The sequence below is a fragment of the Anoplopoma fimbria genome, chromosome 10, assembly GCF_027596085.1.
Source record: "Anoplopoma fimbria isolate UVic2021 breed Golden Eagle Sablefish chromosome 10, Afim_UVic_2022, whole genome shotgun sequence".
Taxonomy (NCBI): Eukaryota; Metazoa; Chordata; class Actinopteri; order Perciformes; family Anoplopomatidae; genus Anoplopoma; species Anoplopoma fimbria.
The window spans coordinates 12,538,293-12,558,738 of NC_072458.1; the positions used below are offsets into that span (position 1 = coordinate 12,538,293).

The 20,446-nt window shown below is 39.7% G+C and overlaps 1 protein-coding gene across 3 annotated transcripts in view; it reads left to right on the forward strand.

The window, feature by feature from the left end:
* Positions 1–20,436, forward strand: part of LOC129097029 (uncharacterized) — a 33,180-nt gene extending 12,744 nt beyond the window's left edge. Inside the window, exons 17-44 of one of the 3 annotated variants that reach the window (XM_054605708.1) lie at positions 121–188; positions 400–659; positions 1,159–1,342; positions 2,276–2,479; positions 3,205–3,355; positions 4,662–4,768; positions 5,088–5,192; positions 6,373–6,608; positions 6,767–6,947; positions 7,052–7,246; positions 7,852–8,002; positions 8,389–8,504; positions 9,322–9,468; positions 9,805–9,955; positions 10,050–10,222; positions 11,674–11,809; positions 12,313–12,432; positions 13,120–13,157; positions 13,278–13,395; positions 13,657–13,769; positions 14,559–14,733; positions 16,349–16,611; positions 16,696–16,852; positions 16,988–17,139; positions 17,929–18,043; positions 18,127–18,381; positions 18,798–18,921; positions 19,885–20,436. In XM_054605708.1, coding sequence (XP_054461683.1) covers positions 121–188; positions 400–659; positions 1,159–1,342; positions 2,276–2,479; positions 3,205–3,355; positions 4,662–4,768; positions 5,088–5,192; positions 6,373–6,608; positions 6,767–6,947; positions 7,052–7,246; positions 7,852–8,002; positions 8,389–8,504; positions 9,322–9,468; positions 9,805–9,955; positions 10,050–10,222; positions 11,674–11,809; positions 12,313–12,432; positions 13,120–13,157; positions 13,278–13,395; positions 13,657–13,769; positions 14,559–14,733; positions 16,349–16,611; positions 16,696–16,852; positions 16,988–17,139; positions 17,929–18,043; positions 18,127–18,381; positions 18,798–18,921; positions 19,885–20,050 — 4,361 coding nt within the window. In that variant the 3' untranslated portion in view covers positions 20,051–20,436. Of the gene's footprint in view, positions 1–120; positions 189–399; positions 660–1,158; positions 1,343–2,275; positions 2,480–3,204; positions 3,356–4,661; positions 4,769–5,087; positions 5,193–6,372; positions 6,609–6,766; positions 6,948–7,051; positions 7,247–7,851; positions 8,003–8,388; positions 8,505–9,321; positions 9,469–9,804; positions 9,956–10,049; positions 10,223–11,673; positions 11,810–12,312; positions 12,433–13,119; positions 13,158–13,277; positions 13,396–13,656; positions 13,770–13,913; positions 14,130–14,558; positions 14,734–16,348; positions 16,612–16,695; positions 16,853–16,987; positions 17,140–17,928; positions 18,044–18,126; positions 18,382–18,797; positions 18,922–19,884 lie in introns of those variants that run through there. The other 2 variants (XM_054605709.1, XM_054605710.1) reach the window with 2 other exon arrangements.
* The last annotated feature ends 10 nt before the right edge of the window (positions 20,437–20,446 follow it).

The following is a 20,446-nucleotide window of genomic DNA, read 5'->3' on the forward strand; positions in this document are numbered from 1 at the left end:
TTAAATGTTTATGTAGTGCTTATAAAAGCTACATAATGGGGCATTAAAGTACATTGGTAGTTTATGTTCAGTACCTATATTTGCAGTAAACCTAATCAGGTTTCTGATTTCTCCCTTCAGCAGAGAGAGAAGGCCCAGATCGGTCGAAGAAGAGAAAACCCCAACTAACAATACAAATAATGACAACTGTGAGTATTTCATACCATGAATTAATACACTGGCATGACAGTAAAGATATTAAGGCACAAGTTATATGTGCTTCACAGTAGAGCAACATAAAACTGACATGATATTTGCTTACTCATGCTTTAAATTAAGCTTTCTTCTGGGTAATTACGAGACATACGAGTCCAGGGACGGCTTCTTATCCCTGTACCGTAACTGTGCATTGTCCCACAGGAGCAAGTGAAGAGGAGCACGGTCTCCGCCGCGAAGGGAAACGATGCACCCGCACCAGCAGCCTCTGAATCGGACGCCGTGCCGAAGCTCGTCGTAACGGAGTTGTGGGTCTTCTGCTGCAACTGTGGGAAGAGGATGCAGAGAGGAGGGACCCTTTACCGGCCGAAGAGCACACTGGAGGTTTTCTGCTCGACGCAGTGCCTCTCAGAAAAGCATCCCAACATCGCATCAGGCACCAAAAACTGCTACAACTGCTTGCAGTAAGTCCAGGATGTTCCATTTATGTATGTCACCTGTTTCCTTTTTGTAAGATGATTGGTTGGTTTGTGTGCATTTTTAATGAAAAGAAAAACAACCCAAAATGTATTACATTCACATTATTTTACAAAGTTTAACAGTTATGATGATCTCCAACTACGTTGACGGTCCATTAAACGTTAAAGTCATTCATCAAGAAAAACGAATCTCTTGTTTCACTTTCTCATTTGTGAGAATTTGGTGCTTTTCTTTGCGTTATGCGAGCATAAACTGAAAATCTTTAGGTTTTGTTGATTGGACATCACAAGCATTGTGATCAACTATCTGTTTCTATTTTGGTGACAGATCAGGTAGACATTTAGCACTGCAGATCAAGCAGAAGTAGCACCTTTAATTCAGGAGTCTTGAGTTAGGCCAAAGATCTTCCCCCATTAAAGCCCCACCCCAAAAAGCGATAACTGAGAAAACCGCCCCTGAAGTTGAGTCTCTCCTTCCCCTCAGGGCGATCCTGTGGCCTCACAGCATGATCCTGGCTCCGGTGGACGATTCAGGAACTATAAGGGAACTGTGCAGCGCCACCTGCCTCGCTTCCGTCAACTCCAAGAGGACCATGGCTGCCCCAAAACCTCCACCTCCAGCTGCAGGACCTCGATCAGAGTGCATGATGTGCGGCAAATTTTGTAATGTAAGGAAAAAAAACAAAGACACTGACTGTAGGTTTTTGTTTGACTTTCAGTTGCGTCTTTTTAAGTTTTTTTTTTTTTATATTTTTCTCATTGTCAGCAAATCTCATGAGAAGGCCTAAAAATCTTTTTAAACCTAAAACTGGCACTTTTGGCAAACCTCACTCTAAAATCAGTAAATGGTTCATTTGTACGAGTATTTTCAGCCGTTTCACGTTACCTTTTTACAAGTATTTCCATCAGCAGTGTTTATGGAACTGTCTCAAATTAAAGTCCAGTTTTCCTGTGAATAATAAAGAAACATGCCAGTCAGTTCAAATGTGTGGCTTGTATAGAAACAAACATTGATGTAAGTAAGCACAGAAGTTGATTAGGGTTTAAATGGATTACTAATATCCACCTCTAAGTTACAGATGGCCAGGCTGTGAACACATATTTATGATGTTTGTTTAGTAAAGTATGTGACCCTCTCATTACCAGCCAGTACAGCCATTGCTGTAGTCATTTTTCATAAAGAGTTGGAAGTGTAGTTCAGCCAACTTAGTCCCTCTCCTTTCTGAGTGTTCTGAAGTTCAGTCATTTAGCCCAACATATATTAACTGTTTGTTAAAGTCTTAATACTTCCAAAATATAAGTAGAATAGTTATTTTCAGTTGGATCAATCTATTTCTTTATACTTTATATTAATGTTATCAAGCGTGACAGGTGGGTCTATTGTCTGTTCTTCTTTGACTTTGTGCAATAAGTCTAACAACTGTTCCTACAGTAAGTAATAGAACTTTGGTGCAATGTCTCTGTATGAACATCATATAGTAAGTCATTCTCACGAATGAGATATTTAGAAAATACCAAAATAATGAATATCACTACTTGCTCTTTAAATAATCATAATTGCAACGATTTGATCTATCAACATGCTGCTTTTTTGTCCTCAGTGCAAATTCAATCTGTCCCTGGATGGCTGCACGCAAAGAATTTGCAGCGACGCCTGCTACTTCAAATACCGAAGGATCAACAACTTGCTGGTGTCCGCCTGTGACGTCTGCAGCTCCGTCGGCCCCGACATGCGGTTCACGCTGAAGGTGGAGGACGGTAGCAAGACCATCTGCAGCGAAGAATGTCTGGTCAAGTTCAAAGAGGTGAAATCAAACATTACATCTTCTACATCCAGGCAATGTGTGTGTGTGTGTGTGTGTGTAGAAGCAGCACGAGTGATCCTGTCAATAACTTATTTCCTCACATTTTGCACAGTTCAAATTGTGCTGCATTTCTGTAACTGTAGCACACCCCTCTTATCATACAAGATGTTTTATTAATAACAAAGTTATTTTTATATTGTTTTTTATTTTTGCTGTGCAAGTCTATTACCGTCTGTTGGCTTCTGAAAAGCCTGCTAGTTCTCATTATTAAAACATTATTAAAACATTATTGTAACAGTAATTAACCTTTGATCCGTTTGTGTTTGGTATAAATAAACACAGCTGTAACAGCAAAGAAGAGTGCTAACAGGATTTAACACAACGTCAACAATTGCACAATTAATGGCAATATCCAGAGACATGTTAATTATCACCTCAACCTTTAAGCAAGCTTTCAAACTGTGTATGGGTGTTGCTTAGCAACCATTCTGCTAAGTTTCGATGAAGAACTACATCGGAAGTATGAGTGTTATCAATACATTTGTTTTATTTTTTTTGTTCCCTGTGTGTTTATATTAGGTGAATATGGTAAATGTTTTATGAAAGCAATAAACTAAAAGAGGCTGTGATTTTATAACATTTAAGGCGCGTTGTTAGATATCTTTCACGTCTGATCCTGCACTGTGCCTCAAATCTTTCTCTACCGGTTTGTTATATCTTCACAGAAAATCCAGACTCCTCGGCTGTGCCCCATGTGTCAGACGCCCCATCAGTTGTCAGACATGGTGGAACATAAAAACAATGAGGGCAAGTTGGACTTCTTCTGCAGCAACAGATGCATGCTGGTACACAACGCCCAGTCTTCCACTGTGTCAGGTAACGCACGCTTTCATACAAATCTGTATCTTCACCCTCCCACTTCCACTCTCTCCACTGCATTTTATGCACCTGGCTGCTAACTTTGCTAAATAATATCAATGTTTCCACCTTTTCATTGAGTTAGAGCCCCCATGTTATCCATACGATGCTTATTCCATCTATGCTTGTATTGCAAATGTATTTGTAGTGTTTCCAGCAATAGAATATCTCTTTGTAGACCACCATGTGTTTTAAATCCACTAGCACAGATTCTGTTTAAAATAGGCCCGTTCAGAGCGGGCAGAATGCTTGGCCTTGGCCTCTCTCAAGAACCGTTCATACAAACAACTTAGTGAATACTTGGCTTCCTTTGGTCCTCAGCAACACACCTGCCATGACATACAGTCCTCACAGTCAGAAACACCGGTGAAATACACTCTGGTTCAAGGGAAAGAAACACCAGGGGCAGACCATTAGGCAAGGTGGGCAACCTGAGCCTTAAGGCCCCAACTGAAAGGGTCCCAAACAACTATAGATTTATTGTAATGTTTAGATATTATAGAACAAAAAACGCGTATAAATATATTTTAGTTACAACATTTCGGTACGTAGACCTTCATCAGGTTATTTTTTTATAAAATTGTTCTATATTGTCTACCTAAGGTATTCTTCTATGCACCTGTCATCCTACTGTAGTGCAAAAGTTTTGCTCTTTTAATGTTTAGATATTAAAAATATTGATTTATGTCTCTATTCTAATTTATTGCACATCAAAAACCCAGGTCTGGGTTACTAGAGGTTTCACATCGGTGAAATACACTTGGGGAAGGAAATTTCCAAATAGTCTTATGAGTCGCTTGCACGGTTATAAAGTAGAGCATAAATGTTATAAGCTGAGGTATTTTATTATTATAATAACACTAACGTTGTGTTTTAAGATATTGGGGTAAATACTGTCTTACGCACAGGGGAAAATTTATTCAAGTCACGGCTTACTCACAGTCACACCGGTGAAATACACTCTAGTTTGATTCTGCCTCCAGTTGGCTATCTGCTTGTGATGACTCCAGGGACGTGAACAAGAGCTTGGTTGTAAAGTGAAATGCTGTCAATGAGTCAGCCCGCTGCTGTTAACACGCTGGACTCTGCAAAAACCCTGAAGCCCCGCCCCCGCTGCTGCACAGAGTGCTGTTCGCTTGTTTATTCAGAGTTTATTAATATTCAGTGTGTCGCGTTTAATTGCACCAAATTCAACAAAGCACCCTCTTGTGTCCCTATCAATAGTAAGGAGTCCATTTGACTCATTTTTTACATGTCATTATAGAAAGGAACAGCCCATCACCTGAAGGGAATGACGTTAAAGAGGTGAAACCGTTGCCTGAAGAGAACGACGTTAAAGAAGTGAAGCCATCACTACCATATTTGGACTGTGTGAGTATTATGTGTAATAATGTCCTCTTTTATAATGGTAATACATTAAAATCAAGGCACGACTTAAAATCACAGCATGTACAACGTTTCTTTTGCATGTGTGATGTACAATATTGCAATATGACAGATTTTCATTGCTTATAAGTAATAAGTAAGTACTATAAGTTGAACTACAGCAAAGTACTCCCTCTCTAGGTTGGCTGCAGCATGCACACATAATAAAGTAGATAACCTGAATTACACACCAGTTAGAATCATTACATTTCTCCGCACAGACTTCTCTGTTGTAAATTTCTCTCTCCCCTCACTCCTCATCAAGATAAAAGAAGAGCCTATTGATGAGGAGTACAACCAGAACCTCTCATCCTCTCTTTCCACAAAAGACATCAAAGATGAGCCTAAGGCGGGAGATGATGTGGTGAAGGTAGGACACATGACACATGAAACGTTAGGAGAAAGGAGAAACAAAACAAGCTTTTATTTTATTTTTATTTTTTTACAAGCAAGCATAAAGCATGTATTTTATGTATTGATCACCATATGATACGTTTGTGAGATAATGTTTACTACAATAAAAGTCCAGCATTAAAAAAAAATGTTACTTACAGGTAAGTAAGAGTATGTAAGTAAAATACACTTTAAGTACCAAAAGTAGAAAGTACTCATAATGTTGTGTTACATATATATTTAGAAGGGGTACTTTTTAGTATTTTGAAGCATACTATAATATTTCAATATTTAATTGAAATCAGCTTGTTTAAAATTGTTTTAGAAAAGTGTATCTGTCTCTCTTGAAATTATTAAGAATAACAAGTTACAACATTAGAATTATGGAAAAAGCGGATTTCAGAAAATAAATTGCATTGAAAATTTCGTTGAAATATTCCTACCTCACTTTTTATTAAAAATTAAACCTTGAGGACTCATTTACATACTTTTGTTTTGAACTGAAAAATAGCCCATGTTTTATAAGTCCTTTGTATAAAAATGTATAATAAAAAAGAAACCAAGTAACTTGTTAGTACAGTTATTGTGGTAGAGCAAAATGTACAATATTTTGTATTTCTAAGCACAGCACTTAAAGTAAATGTAGTCTCTCGTCATTAGTGTCTAAAATGATGGTTACAGGATTTATACTGCTCAAAGATAAAATCCTCCTCCACCTTAAACAATGATTGACTTAATAATGATATAAATAGTAGGGCTGCCCCCTCTCATTTTGGTCTTAATCAACTAAGATTTATTTTGTCAATTGGTAATTTCTTATGCTTTTTCATGCTGAATGACTTGTATCCAAGAAACGGCTGAGCACTGGTAAACACAAGATTGTAAGTAGTACTTTTGCATGATGCCTTGTGGAGAAACTCAGTTTTACAGATCTGTACATTAAATCAACTAATCGATCAAATGCTCGTGGACTAAGAATTTTTTGGTCGAGGACAACCCTAGTGAATAGTACAGCAGATGATGATCAATGATACTGATGAGGAAAATGCTAGAAGAGACACGCAGTCAGACATTTTGAAATTAATCCAATGTAGAGTGTCCCGCTGACAGCTCCGCCATCACTGTGCATCATCTCACTGCTCTGTTTTTTGTACTAGGAGGATTTGAAGATCGGTTCGGTCTTCTCCATGACAGGGGACTCGTCCACGTCTCCACCACCCGCTGTCGCCCGCCTGGATTTTCTTGCGTCGTGCTCCGACTGCAAACGTTTCCTGATGGACAGAGAGAGAGTTTACCAGAGGAAGGGCCACGCTGACATCTTCTGCTCCACTCCATGCCTTTTGAAATTCTACCAAATGAAACAAGTGAAGAAGACCTGCAACTTCTGCCTTCAGTGAGTCACGCCGTAGTTTGATTCATTGGCTTATCAATGTCAACTTTATTAGATTGATCTTAAATACCCTCCAGCAAACCTCATCTCAGCTGTATCTATACATTTTTTGGGTGTGTGAAAGATGGCATCCTTTAAACCGATCTCATGCTTCCTCTCAGAGGGATCACACAGCCTCAGGACGTCATCCAGGCCCCGGTGGACAACGAGGGGACGATGAAGGATTTCTGCAGCCAGACCTGCCTGTCCTCCTTCAACTACAAGAGAATCGTATCCACCAAAATACCCCTCATACCAGTCGCGTCACAGTCACAATGCGGCATGTGCAGCAGATATTGCATTGTAAGAGACAAGGGAACAGGTCCCGGAAAATTTTATTATTTTTACTCAAAGCTTTACATATGTTTATAGGAGTATGAATTCTCCTCCTGTTTATCCTCCCGCAGAGCAAACACGAGGTCATACAGCAGGACGTCGTCCACAAGATCTGCAGCGACCCCTGTTTTCTCCGCTTCTGCACCATGAACAACTTCTCCATCTGTGAGAACTGCCGCTCCTGCTGCAGCGCGCCTCTCATGCTCAAGATGGACGACGGCAGCAAAAAACTCTGCGATGCAGAGTGTCTGGCCCAATTCAAACAGGTAAATTACTCTTAAAACACCTATCATATGTCAGAGATTTTTTATATTTTCAACATTTTAAAAAGGATATACAGAACTACTTTTAAAGACTGGTAGCAGTGTCTAGTTTAGTTTTTTGTTTATTTTTATGGGAAAGAAAACTTTTTAAAAAAACCTCTATAGAAAAACAATATAGAAAATATAAAACCACCCTCCCCTTTCTCAACCATCTGGTCTCTACTACTCATTCTCCCACTCCATCCCACTGCCCTATTCTACCCCTAGTTCCACCCAGCAGGCTACAACTGACTATAATAACATATAAATTGCAATAAATTAAATTGCACAAAGGTGCAAAAAAACCCACAAACAAAGTTATTTAAGTAAAAGGCAGGATAAGATGGAATAAAAAAAATTCTATAAGGTCTACACAAAAATACCAATGCTCTGACATCAAAACTGAAATAAATGAAAAGGTGGAAATCCCCACTGCTCCTAAAATGCCTCTTCAAGTTTCTCAAGACGAGGTGACCACCTACATTCACTGAATATAAAATGCCCTGAGTTTCACTGAGTCTGTGAATTGACTCAATATTTTCTCTGAGCTGTTTTTAATTTCTTCACAGAAAACTAAAACACCCCAGACGTGTGCCATGTGCCGCGCCTCCCATTTAATGTCAGATATGTTTGAAAACAAAAACAGCGAGGACGCCGTAGAGCTCTTCTGCACCAGCAGCTGTGTGATGGCATCCAAGATCCAGGCCATCAATGCATCAGGTACTGTAACTTAGATAAAACAGCTGCTCTTTGTGTTTATCCTTCTCTTTCTCTCTCCGTCTTTAATATCATTCCAGCCCTCAATGAATCAAGTCATTATTTAATTTTTTGGTAATGTGCCATTGAGTCACCTTGAAAAACTTCAAATGTCAAGGTAGCTTAAAGTTTAATGAAGTGTAGTCTCCAAATGTAGGTCGACAGGATTATCCTACTCTCATGAAACCTCACAGCCTTGTTGACGTTGTTCACTACATACACATTACATTACATTACATTACAGTCATTTAGCAGACGCTTTTATCCAAAGCGACTTACAGGAAGTTACACAAGATATTAGTTATTGCTTCTACCCTCATTTCTTTCATAAAGTCTCTTTTCCTCCTCAGGTACTCCACTGGATTGTGACCACTGTGGTAAGACTACATTACCAGCCTGCCACCTCGCCATGTCAGACGCCTCCATCAGAAACTTTTGCACTCTTACCTGTGCCATGTCTTTTAAGGTAAATACAACCTATGACACATACAATGTTCAAAACTCTCAATTCTAGCCGGGGTTTTTAGCTGAATATTGGGTAATTATCACCAACCATACAGTATCATCTGTTCTTTCTCTCCCGGAGTGATGACTCTGAAGAATTTTGGAGAAGAAGGGCTGGATACATGAGAACATTTCTGTTAGGCAGGAAATTAAGACTTTTAAGAATGAAATTATCAACGCTTAAAACCAACAACAGATTAATTAGAGATTAGATCACCAGAGACCCCACTATATGATATTATCACATTACTTAAATCTAGATACAATTTTATTTAGGTTTTAAACATTTTGCCATATGCTTAGTATTGCAATAACATGTATTGCGATTTATTACCTTTTTCAGCTACATATTATGCAGTTTGTCTGTCTTTCACTCTGTATAGCTCACTTCAATCATTTTATAGCAGCAAAATGGGTTTGTGAGTCAAGCAGATAGACTGATCAACACAACATCTTTGTTTTGACCAACCTCCTGCTAATCCTGCTGACTTTACCCACGACAGCACCGAAAAACACTCATCCCCATCTAGTGGACTGAAAAAACAATTGTTACCAAATTGTGAGTTTGTAGTTGCTATAATAATAAAATATTTAAAGATCGATTGGTGACATTCTTAACCAATGTTAGCCGTGGTCGGCTCCAGCCATCCTACAACACTGTAAAGGAGAAGTGAACATAGCTACATCAGTACTGGCAAAAGTACTGATCAAAAACATATTAAGGACCCACACTTTATATGATACAAGTTTAAAACCTTTTGTCCGTTTTTGTGCCACAGGAGAACCAGAAAAACATGAACGCATCCACTAACGCAGCAGGAGCAGCTGACCAAAGCCAAACTGATTTCCTTAAAACACCTGAGAAGCTGCCATGCGCCCAGTGTCGTCGCATTATAAAAACTACGCCCAAAGTCATCCAGAAAAAGGTGTCTGTTTTTTGTTTTTTCTTTATGATGTTTTTTTACTTGAGCTGTAGTAGTGTAACATTCGAAGTATCAGGTTTGAGAACTAGCTGGGAAGTGTTTTTTTTTAACTTTTCTTCAACCGTTACTGTGGAAGTACCCGAGAGTGAATCATGTAAATCCCAGTTGAGCCAGTGGATTGAATCTCATGTTATGTCAAGTGGTTTTTTATTATGAGAGTGTTGACCTGCCTGTATAGCTGTAAACCTCTGTATGAACTTTAATATCTTAAAAAACAGTCAGGTACTCTATGACATGTGTGTGTTTATTAAAATACACTGTGTGTGTGTTTGTGCACAGGGCAAGATGAATTTTGTGTGTAGCCTGGCCTGTTCTCAAGAGTTTAAAACGGCCAACAACATCATCGGCAAGTGTGAATATTGCCAGAATGAAAGGATCATCAGAGACGTCAAGAAGGTCGACGGCAAAGACTGCTACTTCTGCAGCGACGGTAAGAGGACACTTGACACTTTGTCTTTTTATAATAAGATATAGAGCAACAACAAAGATGTGTGAATCCCGGAGCCTCCTTTCTCTCCTCCCAGGCTGCAAGATGCTCTATCGACACGAGCTGGAAAAGCAGTGGGGAAAACACTGTAGCTTGTGTGCTTACTGCTTCTCCATCTCCAAGACGCTGGTGACCGCAAAGTATGAAGGCAAGAACAAGCAGTTCTGCTCGGAAGACTGCAGCTCAAACTACAATATGGTCCTCTGCCGTGTAAGTGGTGCTGTGAGTTCAGTCGATGCACACATGACCTGCCCGTTGTAGACAATTTAGTATTCAGGCTTCAAATGTGTGTCCTTTTCCTTTTCTCTGTTATTCTTTGTACGTTTCATGCTTTTATTAGCTCAAGGTAAGTGATGTAATGTTCAGATTAGATCATGTAAACCTTGCTTTAACCCTCTAAAACCCCAAGCAGTTTCAGGGCGTTTTTTGCTCCTCTCACATTTTTCTCTCTGTGGCCTTGATTTCCACTGCAATCTCTATGGAAACAGAACAACCATGGCTGAAAGAATAGAGAACTCAAACATGTCTTTTGTGCAATATAACTGAGGTACAATGCCATAAATCATAAAAAAAGAGTTTAATTTCTTTGATAATTTAGATTAAAAAAATTGGCAAACAATGGAATCTATTTATTCAACATTTGGGTAAGTGTTCACAAGTGATACCAATGTTGGAAAAAATGGAGGCTGCACATGCTGTTAGCATTTAACATTTTTCCAACCCCTCCTGTCCTCTCCTAAATGCTCTGTGTTCAGCAGCCTGCAGTTCAGTCAAAGTTTCATTGGATTTTTGTCGCGTGACTGTTGGTCTCAGCAAATATTTAAATATTGCTTCCTAGATGCACTAAGGAGCTCAAAATGTGTTGTTCTTTACAGGATCTGGTTACTTCAATTGGTTTCTTTGGGGCGAGATTTTAAATGAGAAATGTAGAATAAAATGTTGTTGATGAAACATCACAATTTTAAGCTAAGTTTTGGTTGCTTTTTCTGATGGAAGCGTTGTTGGAAGCGGTTTATACAGCGTCTGGCTGTGATAAACGGTGTAGTTTGGGTGATTGTTTAATACAAACATGCTTCTCCGAACTATAGCAACCGAACTTATAAGTAGTCCTATCAGTATTAGTGCACAGTCTCTCAAGGATTGTTTGATTGATCACATTGTTCAACATCATGGTTTCAACTTCATTATATTGCCCATCACAGAGCACCATCCTTCCATGCACTCAGCTTTTCACCAAACCACTGGGTCAGTTTATATTGATGTCCTTCATATGGAGCTAAAACAATCAGTGGATCGGCAGAACATCTATTTGGATGTATTTCGATAACAGATTTTTTAAAAGTCATTTTTAAACCCAAAAGTATAAAGCTATATCATACAGCTTCCAGCTGCTCAACTGTGAATATTTGCCTTCTCGGATGGACTAAATATCTTTGAGCTTTGGATAACTTTGGGCTCTGAGAAATTGAAAAAGACCAAGTAATTAATTAAGACAATAATCAGCAGATAAACCGACAATTAAAATAACCGTTAGTTGCAGCCAACCTTCATATATGCAACCTAAAAGCTAAAGTCCTTAGAATCCTAATTAAGATCCTACATTGATGATAGCGATGAGTTGCTCTGGACTGACGACACATATCCTTGTGGCTTTTTCTCAGGTTGCCAAGTGTGACACTTGCAGTCGCAATGGTAAACTGAGGCAGAGTATTCCCATGGTGGGAGAGGTCAAACACTTCTGTGACCTGAGATGTCTCCTGCATTTCTGCAATAAAAAGGTCCAGATGGTCAACACACGTATGTATTGTTCATGCTATTTGATGTTTTGTTTGCCTGTTTTATTGCTTTAAACCCTGTTTATGTCAGATGTTGTGGTCCTAGTCTGTCTAAATGATAACATTTGTTATTTGTTTTCTTATCCAGCTCCAAAAAGTCCCATTTTATAAAATAAAATTCCTGTGGTATCAATGCATATGGTGAACTTTTTAGCAAACGGCTGCTTATTTACACATCCAGCAGTTACAGTTCAACATGAACATTCTTTGGACTGATGTTTGTTTCCACCTGATGAATGTTAGTCCAGTATTCTCTCTCTTTTAGCTCTGTTTTTGGTCTCCACCAGCTCCTGAGGGAAACATCTGTCTCTCTAGCTGCCAAGTGATCCACTGTGATCACCAGATAGTCTCTAACTGTCTGTCTGAGCTGCTAGTGTACAGTACACCAAGTAGACCCAAGTATAAGACGTTGTTAGATCGATCACTAACGGCTCCTGGTGGCTCCTCTTTGTCTCCTTCCTGCAGTCTCTTTACCTACTACCCCTTCAGGGACAGTTGAGTCCTACCCCGTCATCGCTAATGTCATTTCGCTTGCTAGCGCTTTGGCTAGGCAGCCCAGTGACTCTACCAGCTCTACACAGCACGGTACACACACACACACACACACACACACACACACACACACACACACACACACACACACACACACACACACGTACTAACATTATGTATGCACAAACTGGAAAAGAAAAGATGCTTCATATACTTTGGCTACATCCACACTTCAATGTTTTTGTTCTAAAATGGTGTTTTGGCACAGATTTAAGAAAGAATCTCTGTTCATGCTAACACTCCTGAAAACGCATATCACATAAGCATTCGCGTACACGGGGCATACATGTGCCAGAGATTTCTTCACCTGGATCGACGACCACATGGAGCTGTTGCATGTCTGTAATCCGTTAGCCATGTTGAATTAACCACAGGTTTTTGTTTTCTTTCTGGAAAAAGGTAACATGATAGGAGCGTGGTAAATCAAGGAAAGAAACGTGACTGCGAGGTTGAATAGATGTCTGCATAAGCGTTTTCAAGAGTCACCACTTCCATCCGTCCAGACTAAAAGGCAAACCTGGAGTTTTTGAAACTCAAATTGCATCAGCAGGGTTTCAACAGTGTACTTCAAGTTAATAAGACGCCTGAGGTAGTGGGGACACTAGCCGTAAACGTAGCAAAAGTTTGCGTTTTAAAATGAAAACGTGTGGATGTAGCCTTTGGGTTAGTTGCTGTGGACATCTTTATCTGTCTGACTCAAGCTCTGTCATTTCTCCACAGTCTCTGTCCCTGACATACAAACAAAGGTTGTTGGACATGTAAGTTTCACTACAAAGACATCCTCCTCCACACAGTTATCATCCTTCTGTTGACTTTATTCAAAACAAACTCCCTTCCTCTTCAGCGCATACTGTGATAATTATTTTTAATTGTTTCAGGCCAGTGTTCAAACAGTCCCCAGGGAGCTGAAGAACAAATCCATGCTCTGCACACCGTTGGTCCACAACAAAGGAGTCTCCTGTACGACACAGACTGTCGATGCAGAGGCACAGACAGGTAAAAATCACCACCAGGATTTTAAAATGGTCAACCTAACTGAGTTTTTTCCAGGTGCGCCCTGTACCCACGTGTTTAGTTTTGCCAAACATCAGCTAATCCTCTATTGCAAGGTATCAGAAATGTCCATATTATGCAAACGCAAACATCTTCGCTCCTGTTAAAATGTACAAAATATAAAAATGTGAAGATGTACATGTGTACCCTCTTTCCTTAATAATGAGCTGTTATTTTGTGTGTTTCCTTTTCTGTTGTGTGAAGACACCTTTGTACCTAAAGTCATAGTCCTGCCTGTCCCAGTGCCGATCTATGTTCCTCTGCCTATGAACATGTACAGCCAGTACACACCGACACCAGTGTGCCTGCCCCTACCGGTATGTAAAACACCTGTCGCCAACCCCGATCACATACAAATATCAGAACATTTCTAAAGAAAATATGTTGAATCTGATTTTGAAGCTTCTCTAGAACAAAATGGTTTCCCCGCTGTTTTCTGCTTTTGTTTCCATGCTTTAAAGGGACAGTGTGTTGGATTGAGTAGCATCTAGCGGTGTGGTTGCAGCTCTCAGCCAACTGGATTCAGTACCACGTTTTGCACTCTGCAGCTCACGTTGCCGCAGTTTCACAAGCCTGTTGGAGAACTACGGTGGCCTTTAAGTAACGTAAAAACACTAAAGGCTCTTTCTAGAGCCAGTGATTGGTTTTTCTGGTGCAACCTGCTCCCTATATTGATATGAAGGGCTCATTCTAAGCTAAATTAAACCCAATGATTCTAAGTTTTAGCTTATTATAAACCAATGAAAAAATTGTTATAAATATTATATTCCATTTCTGCTAATAGTTTGCCAAAATCCTACACACTTTGCCTTTAAAACTCAACTCTTCATGCCACTAGTTCACAGAATCTCGCTTTTCATTAGATGCCAGATGACTGATTAGGTTCAAATTTAATTCAGACTGATTCATCTTTTTTTCTGTTAAACACCAACATCAGGGGACATAAAACCACTGCCACAAAAAAGATGTATGTCCATATATCCCCTTGATTGTAGGTTGAGATTCTTACTGTATAGGCAAATATTATGTGTTGAAAATATAATGACATGTTGATCTGGTTGGTGTTTTTTACACACTCTGTCTTCCCCAAACTGTCCCGGCTACAGCTGCCTGTGCCCGTGTTTCTTCCTGACTCAACCGTGAAATCAGCAAAGGAGGAGATCCAGCCGGACCCGCTGGAGGGAGAGCTCAACCTCAAGTTTGAGATGAAGAACGTGCAAGATGAGGGGAACGAGAGAGAGGACAGAAAAGGACAAAGACAACAAATCCACGCTCCATCGGGTAAGACATGAGATGAACATGAAAGGAAGTGAGGATGAACGATTCTATGAACTTAAAGAAATGGCTGAATCAAGAGAGCTTTATCATCAAGCTCTTTATTGAATCCTTAATTTTGTCATACAATAATTAAGACTGGTTTAAGAGTTGAGCACAGGATTAGTTAAAAAATATTTTATTATTTTATACATATATGATTGATTTATAAGTGACCATGTACAATATTAAACATGTTGCACATTTGATATTTTATCGCACAGTAGAGCTCATTTCTATCCGCAGGCCACAATTTAAAACGAACGCACATTAACACAAAATACTAAACATACAGGATAGAACATATGAATGTTCGTATCGCATTATCACCAGCACATGAATGTAGAATAGAGCTATCAGTTCTAATACTGTGACCTTCATGTACACCGACGTACAGTATGTTTCCCTAGTTGTTAACAGTTTCTGATACGTAGCAGCTCAGTGTGATGACTGGGGGGGTTACGTCTGCTCCTACTATTCTTCTCCCATTAGTTATTGGTTATTGGTTCCTTTTTGTAACATGATTTTGCTGCCATTTTGGCCAGGGCTTCCTTGAAATTTAGATATAAATCCCAAGGCACCATAAAATACTATGAAATTCTATTTAAAAAAAATGTATTTCTCAGTAACTTCAAGGATAACAACATCAAGTTAAACACAATAATTAGAAATGCTCCAGTGACATAAATATAATTGATAGACTTTCTACCTTTTTTTTGCAGCCAAAATTGGTTGCTTTTTTTTCGCATTAATGTACTTCTGAATTAATGTACCATCTTGACAGAAAAAAACAGAAATGTAGAAATTTTTGCAAATTTATTAAAAAGAAAAACTGAAATATCACATGGTCATAAGTATTCAGACCCTTTGCTGTGACACTCATATTTAACTCACATGCTGTCCATTTCTTCTGATCTTCCTTGAGATTGCCAATGTCAAAAATAAAGTGTACACAAAATAACATAATTGTGTACACTTTATTTTTGACATTATTATTATTATTTATTTTCAACAAATTGCACGCATTATCTGCATGACAAAGTGCCCGCAAACGCCTCAATTGGACATGGAACATCTGATTGGTGAAGTCAAAATGAGGAGTTCTCTATAGGATATTTCCTCATTTCATTTACAAAATCTTAAGTGAGGTGGCAGCTGGCTGGAGGGAGATTGCTTTAGAGTTTCCTACTTGCTGTTGGGTATTTAGTTTGTCTATTCCAGTAAATATCACAATATTAAACATGTGTTTTTCTGTTTAAAAAGCACAAACATCGTGAGAAAGCAAGCACTACTCACCCATCTTTTTAAATGGTTATGGTCCCATCTGATCTGGAGCTCACAGCTAGTGAACAGAAAAACCCAAGATAATCCACAGACCTTGTTGTGAGCAGTTTCATGTATGAACAATTTTCTCTCTACGGAACAACATCCAACCATATCACCGCACAGAAGGAAGCGAGCATCTACTGCTTTATAGATTAGGTCTATAATCTTTAGGTCTCTGGTTAAGTGCCAAAACAAAATCATGCAAACTGTTTTGCTCCTGTATCTCTAACTAATATCTATGTATCTATATTTTCAGACCACAGCAGTAATTGTAGTGATGACATGGATTCAGATCATCAGGCCACTTTCAACACCCAGGAAGAATCCTCATCTGACACAAGATGTGGGTCGCTCAGTCGACCACACACCCACAAAAAAACACCTCGAGCTCCTCCTTCTCCACCTTCTTCTCCTTCTCCTCCTCTGGAGATGAGAGGGGATCCCCAGAGCTCACGTGGCCCTGAACCGGCCCCTCTGCCATCACAACAAACTCTGGGGAAAGTCCGCAACAAGAACAAGGTAAGAAACCAGCTGGGGAATGAGTTTAGAAGCTGAGGTCTCATCTTTGCTGGGTTGTAATCTTGTCTGTCCTTTTCTTAAAAGCGTCGTAAACTGCAACAGTCATCCAGAGCAGCTTCAGAGGAGACAAGTCAAAGAGAAGAGGTCAAGTCCAGGAAGCACCGCAAACTGAAGAGTCAATGTGGAATTGACGCCTGGAAGAGATGGATTCAGTGGAGGGAAACACAAACCAACTTTTCTTGTATGTTTTTTTTCCATTTAAATACAATTTATTTTCAGTCATTTAATGTGTCCGTTTTTTACCGGAACAAAACTGAACAAATGCAGGTTCAAACTGATTTTGAACCCTTTATTCCTGACTATTTTCCTCTGCTAGCTCACGCTCTGACATTAAATGAGGATGTTCTGCGCTGCTCTGCGACCGAGCTGAGCCACAGCCTTCGTTGTTTCATCACTGAAGCAAAGCGACCTGATGGAGAGCAGTACTCCCCCGACAGCCTGTTCTACCTCTGTCTCAGCATCCAGCAGGCAAGACGAGCAACACTCTACTCACACATTCACTGTACACTACATCTATCCAAGTTCAGGGTATACCCCTCAAAAAGGTCCTGGGCGGGAGTTAGTACCTTCTGAAAATACAGGAGCTTTCGGGGGTTGGGTTTGCAGGGATTACCGTCACCGATTGGTCAAACGCACACAGCGCCGCTGCTTCATCTCCAGGCACAACTTCAGTCATAAGAAACAGATGTACTTTAGTTAGTTAGTTTATTTTTTAGGATGAGGGGAGAGTTTCTTTCCTTTTTTGATAACATTAAAGGAAAGTTAGGTTTTACTGTCAGCCTCCCAGCTCATTAAAAGAAAAAAAGACTAAGAGAAACAGTGAGAGACAGCACACCGGTGTTATTTTCTGATTGTTTCACAGCAGTTAGGTTCTAAAGCACAAATAAATAACCATCGACACTTAACGGTGATTTACTGTGGAGACAGACTCTAAGTGTCATTTTCCTCCTCTGCATCTAATCCAACGTGCATCGGTAAAAACTGTGCAGCAGTAAACATGTTTTTTTAGATGAAGCTACTCCAAGTCCTTAGATCGCTATGGAAACACAGTGGGCTGAAGGAAGCTTTTAGTTCTTTGAAAAGTATCCCCAGGACTAAAATGAACAGAAACTTGATTATTTAAACGCGGCCATTCAGTTCTTCTGGCCTCTGCCATCTGCCGAGGGTACACCTTCAGAAATCATTTATGGACAACAGCGTATACAGTCACACAGTTGTTGTTGTTTTGCAGACTGTTATTTTGACGTTTCTCCTCAGTACCTGTTTGATAACGGCCGTCTGGAGAACATCTTCAGTGATCTGACCTACAAGAAGTTCTCCAAAAAGTTCACAAAGATCCTGAAGAGTTTCAAACCCTCGTTGGCAGCCGACGGTGAGTCCTCATGTCTTTTTTTTTACCTCTGATCGCCCCGGACCCACCAGTTTTCTAACCGGTCCCTCTTCTTCTCTCCCTAGGTTATATCCACTCCCGTGTGAAGGAGGACCATCTGTGGGACTGCAGACAGCTGGGGGCGTACTCCCCCATCGTCCTCCTCAACACTTTGCTCTTCTTCTGCTGCAAGTACTTTGGCTTCACCACGGTGGAGCAGCACCGCCAGCTGTCCTTCGCTGTCCTTGTTGTAAAGCGCTGCACCAAAACCAACCCAAACAACACCAAGACCACCTTCCTGCGCTTCTACCCGCCAACATCCATACATGAAGCAGAGACAGGTATGGGTGGTTTTGTCTAAATGCAGTTTGCATGTAGGTAATGAACACCATAAGATAGTTTCCCTTAAATGCACATTTATTTGGACCCCTTTCATGGCATATTAAAGTTACTGTGATCTCAGTAACTTTAATATCTGTGATTCCTCTATATGACCTACATAAGTAATCAAGACCATCAGAGAGGAGCTTGTCTATTTCTATGTAGCTATTCTTAATGTAGACCGTCAGACCCTGCTGCAGTAAAATTAGAGGTTTTCTTAAGGGACTCTGATGCTCAGACACACTGGCACTTCAGTCAACAGGGACCACCAAAAACAACACAAAATTAAGTAATAACAGTAAGAATGTGTAAAGATCAATTGTGTTGTTATATTACACTTACAAAAGTTATGTGTGTCTGTTTTTGTCATATGCAGACGGAGTTCCTGCTAAGAAACGTAAGAGCAACAAGAGGAAAGAGGATTTCCTGGAGATGACGGAGAACACAGAGAACCCTCTCCGCTGTCCGGTCAGACTCTACGAGTTCTACCTCTCCAAGTGGTCCGTAGCTTTATTTTTTTTTGCATTTTAGTTCAGCCGTGTTATTGACTCTTTATCTACATTATTTGTTTTCCTCTCCGCCCTCCTGCTGGTTTTATATATTTATGGGATTTTGAAGCCTGTTAACATTTTTACTTTGGTCTGACAGATTGTCTATGTGCCAGTGTTTGATGTTTAAACTTGCGATAACTGGTTATATAATAACCTTTCACATATACATAGTCATTTTAACCATTGTTTATATAAAAAGTACGACTCATGTGAGGATTTTCTACGTGAAGAATGTGTTTAATCTTGTGTTGCAGTTAACTGTCGTCTGTCTTTTGTGTCATTTTTTTGTAAAGCACTTTTTTTTCCTTGCCTTTGTAAATTATTCCACTTTATGGAATTTAATGGTCTCAAAAAATATATAAAATGCAAGTCTATTTAAAAAACAAGCAACGCCTCTTCTCCATTGTCTACATGCTTTTTTTTTATGTTGTAAAATAGGCGAAACTAAAGAAATTGTACCCAGGTATTTGCTGGATTACAGTCTAATCTCAAAGCCTTTACGCACTGGGGGTGGAATGACATGAATGATACAAAAATGTGAAATACTTCACATAAAATGTATACTTGCTACACTTCAATAAAAGGTGTGAATAGATTTGCGCAGGCAGAGGACCAACTACCAGGATCCTACTGTGTCGTATAGCCTAAAGATACTGTAAGCTATTTCAGTGAGTTTACTTTCTTGTGAAATGCTCTGCTGAATTTGAATTTCCTCTGGTAAGCAGTTATGCAGAGCATATATCTAGGGCTTTTATTGTAGAATGAATGACGAGTGGATGTTGTCTGCGCTGCCTTTGTCAAGGTTGAAAGAAGTAATAAAGTTTTCCGTCTTGGTTCAGACTACTGAGCCTCTGTGTTGTTGTACTCCATAGTGTACATTCTGAATATGAATATTTCTCTCTTTCCATCCAGCTCGGAGTCGGTGAGGCAGCACACTGGCTTGTTCTACCTTGACCCGGATTGCCGTTGTGTTCCCAACAGCCCCCTGTGGTTCTCCTCTGACCCTCTGGACAACGGCACAATGGAGGCCATGCTCGTACGCATTCTGGCCGTCCGAGAGCTGCAGGGGCGAGATTGAGGAGCTGTGGACCGGCGGACATCAAGTGAGAAATGATGTCTCTCAAACTCAAACCTACAAAAAAAGTATTGTTTAATCAAGTCATTTTCAGGTTTAGTTAAGAACAGAAGTTTAAATGTTTTACCTACTTCTGGAAGCTCACATCGATGTTTTGGGATTCAATTAATCTCTGTTGCTCAGATTAAGTAAACTTCACAACCAGCCCTTTTTCATAAACCATTTCAAACGTTCTAAGGGCCAAGTTTTACAAGACAGACTTTGACTTCCTGGCTCACATCAAACTAGTATTCAGACTTTTGATAGACGTCTAAAGTTATATGTTGCACAAAGCTGCCTAGTTCTTAAACGGCCCAAATTTGCCATAAATTCTGTTTAAATTAAAACAGGCTGACCGAG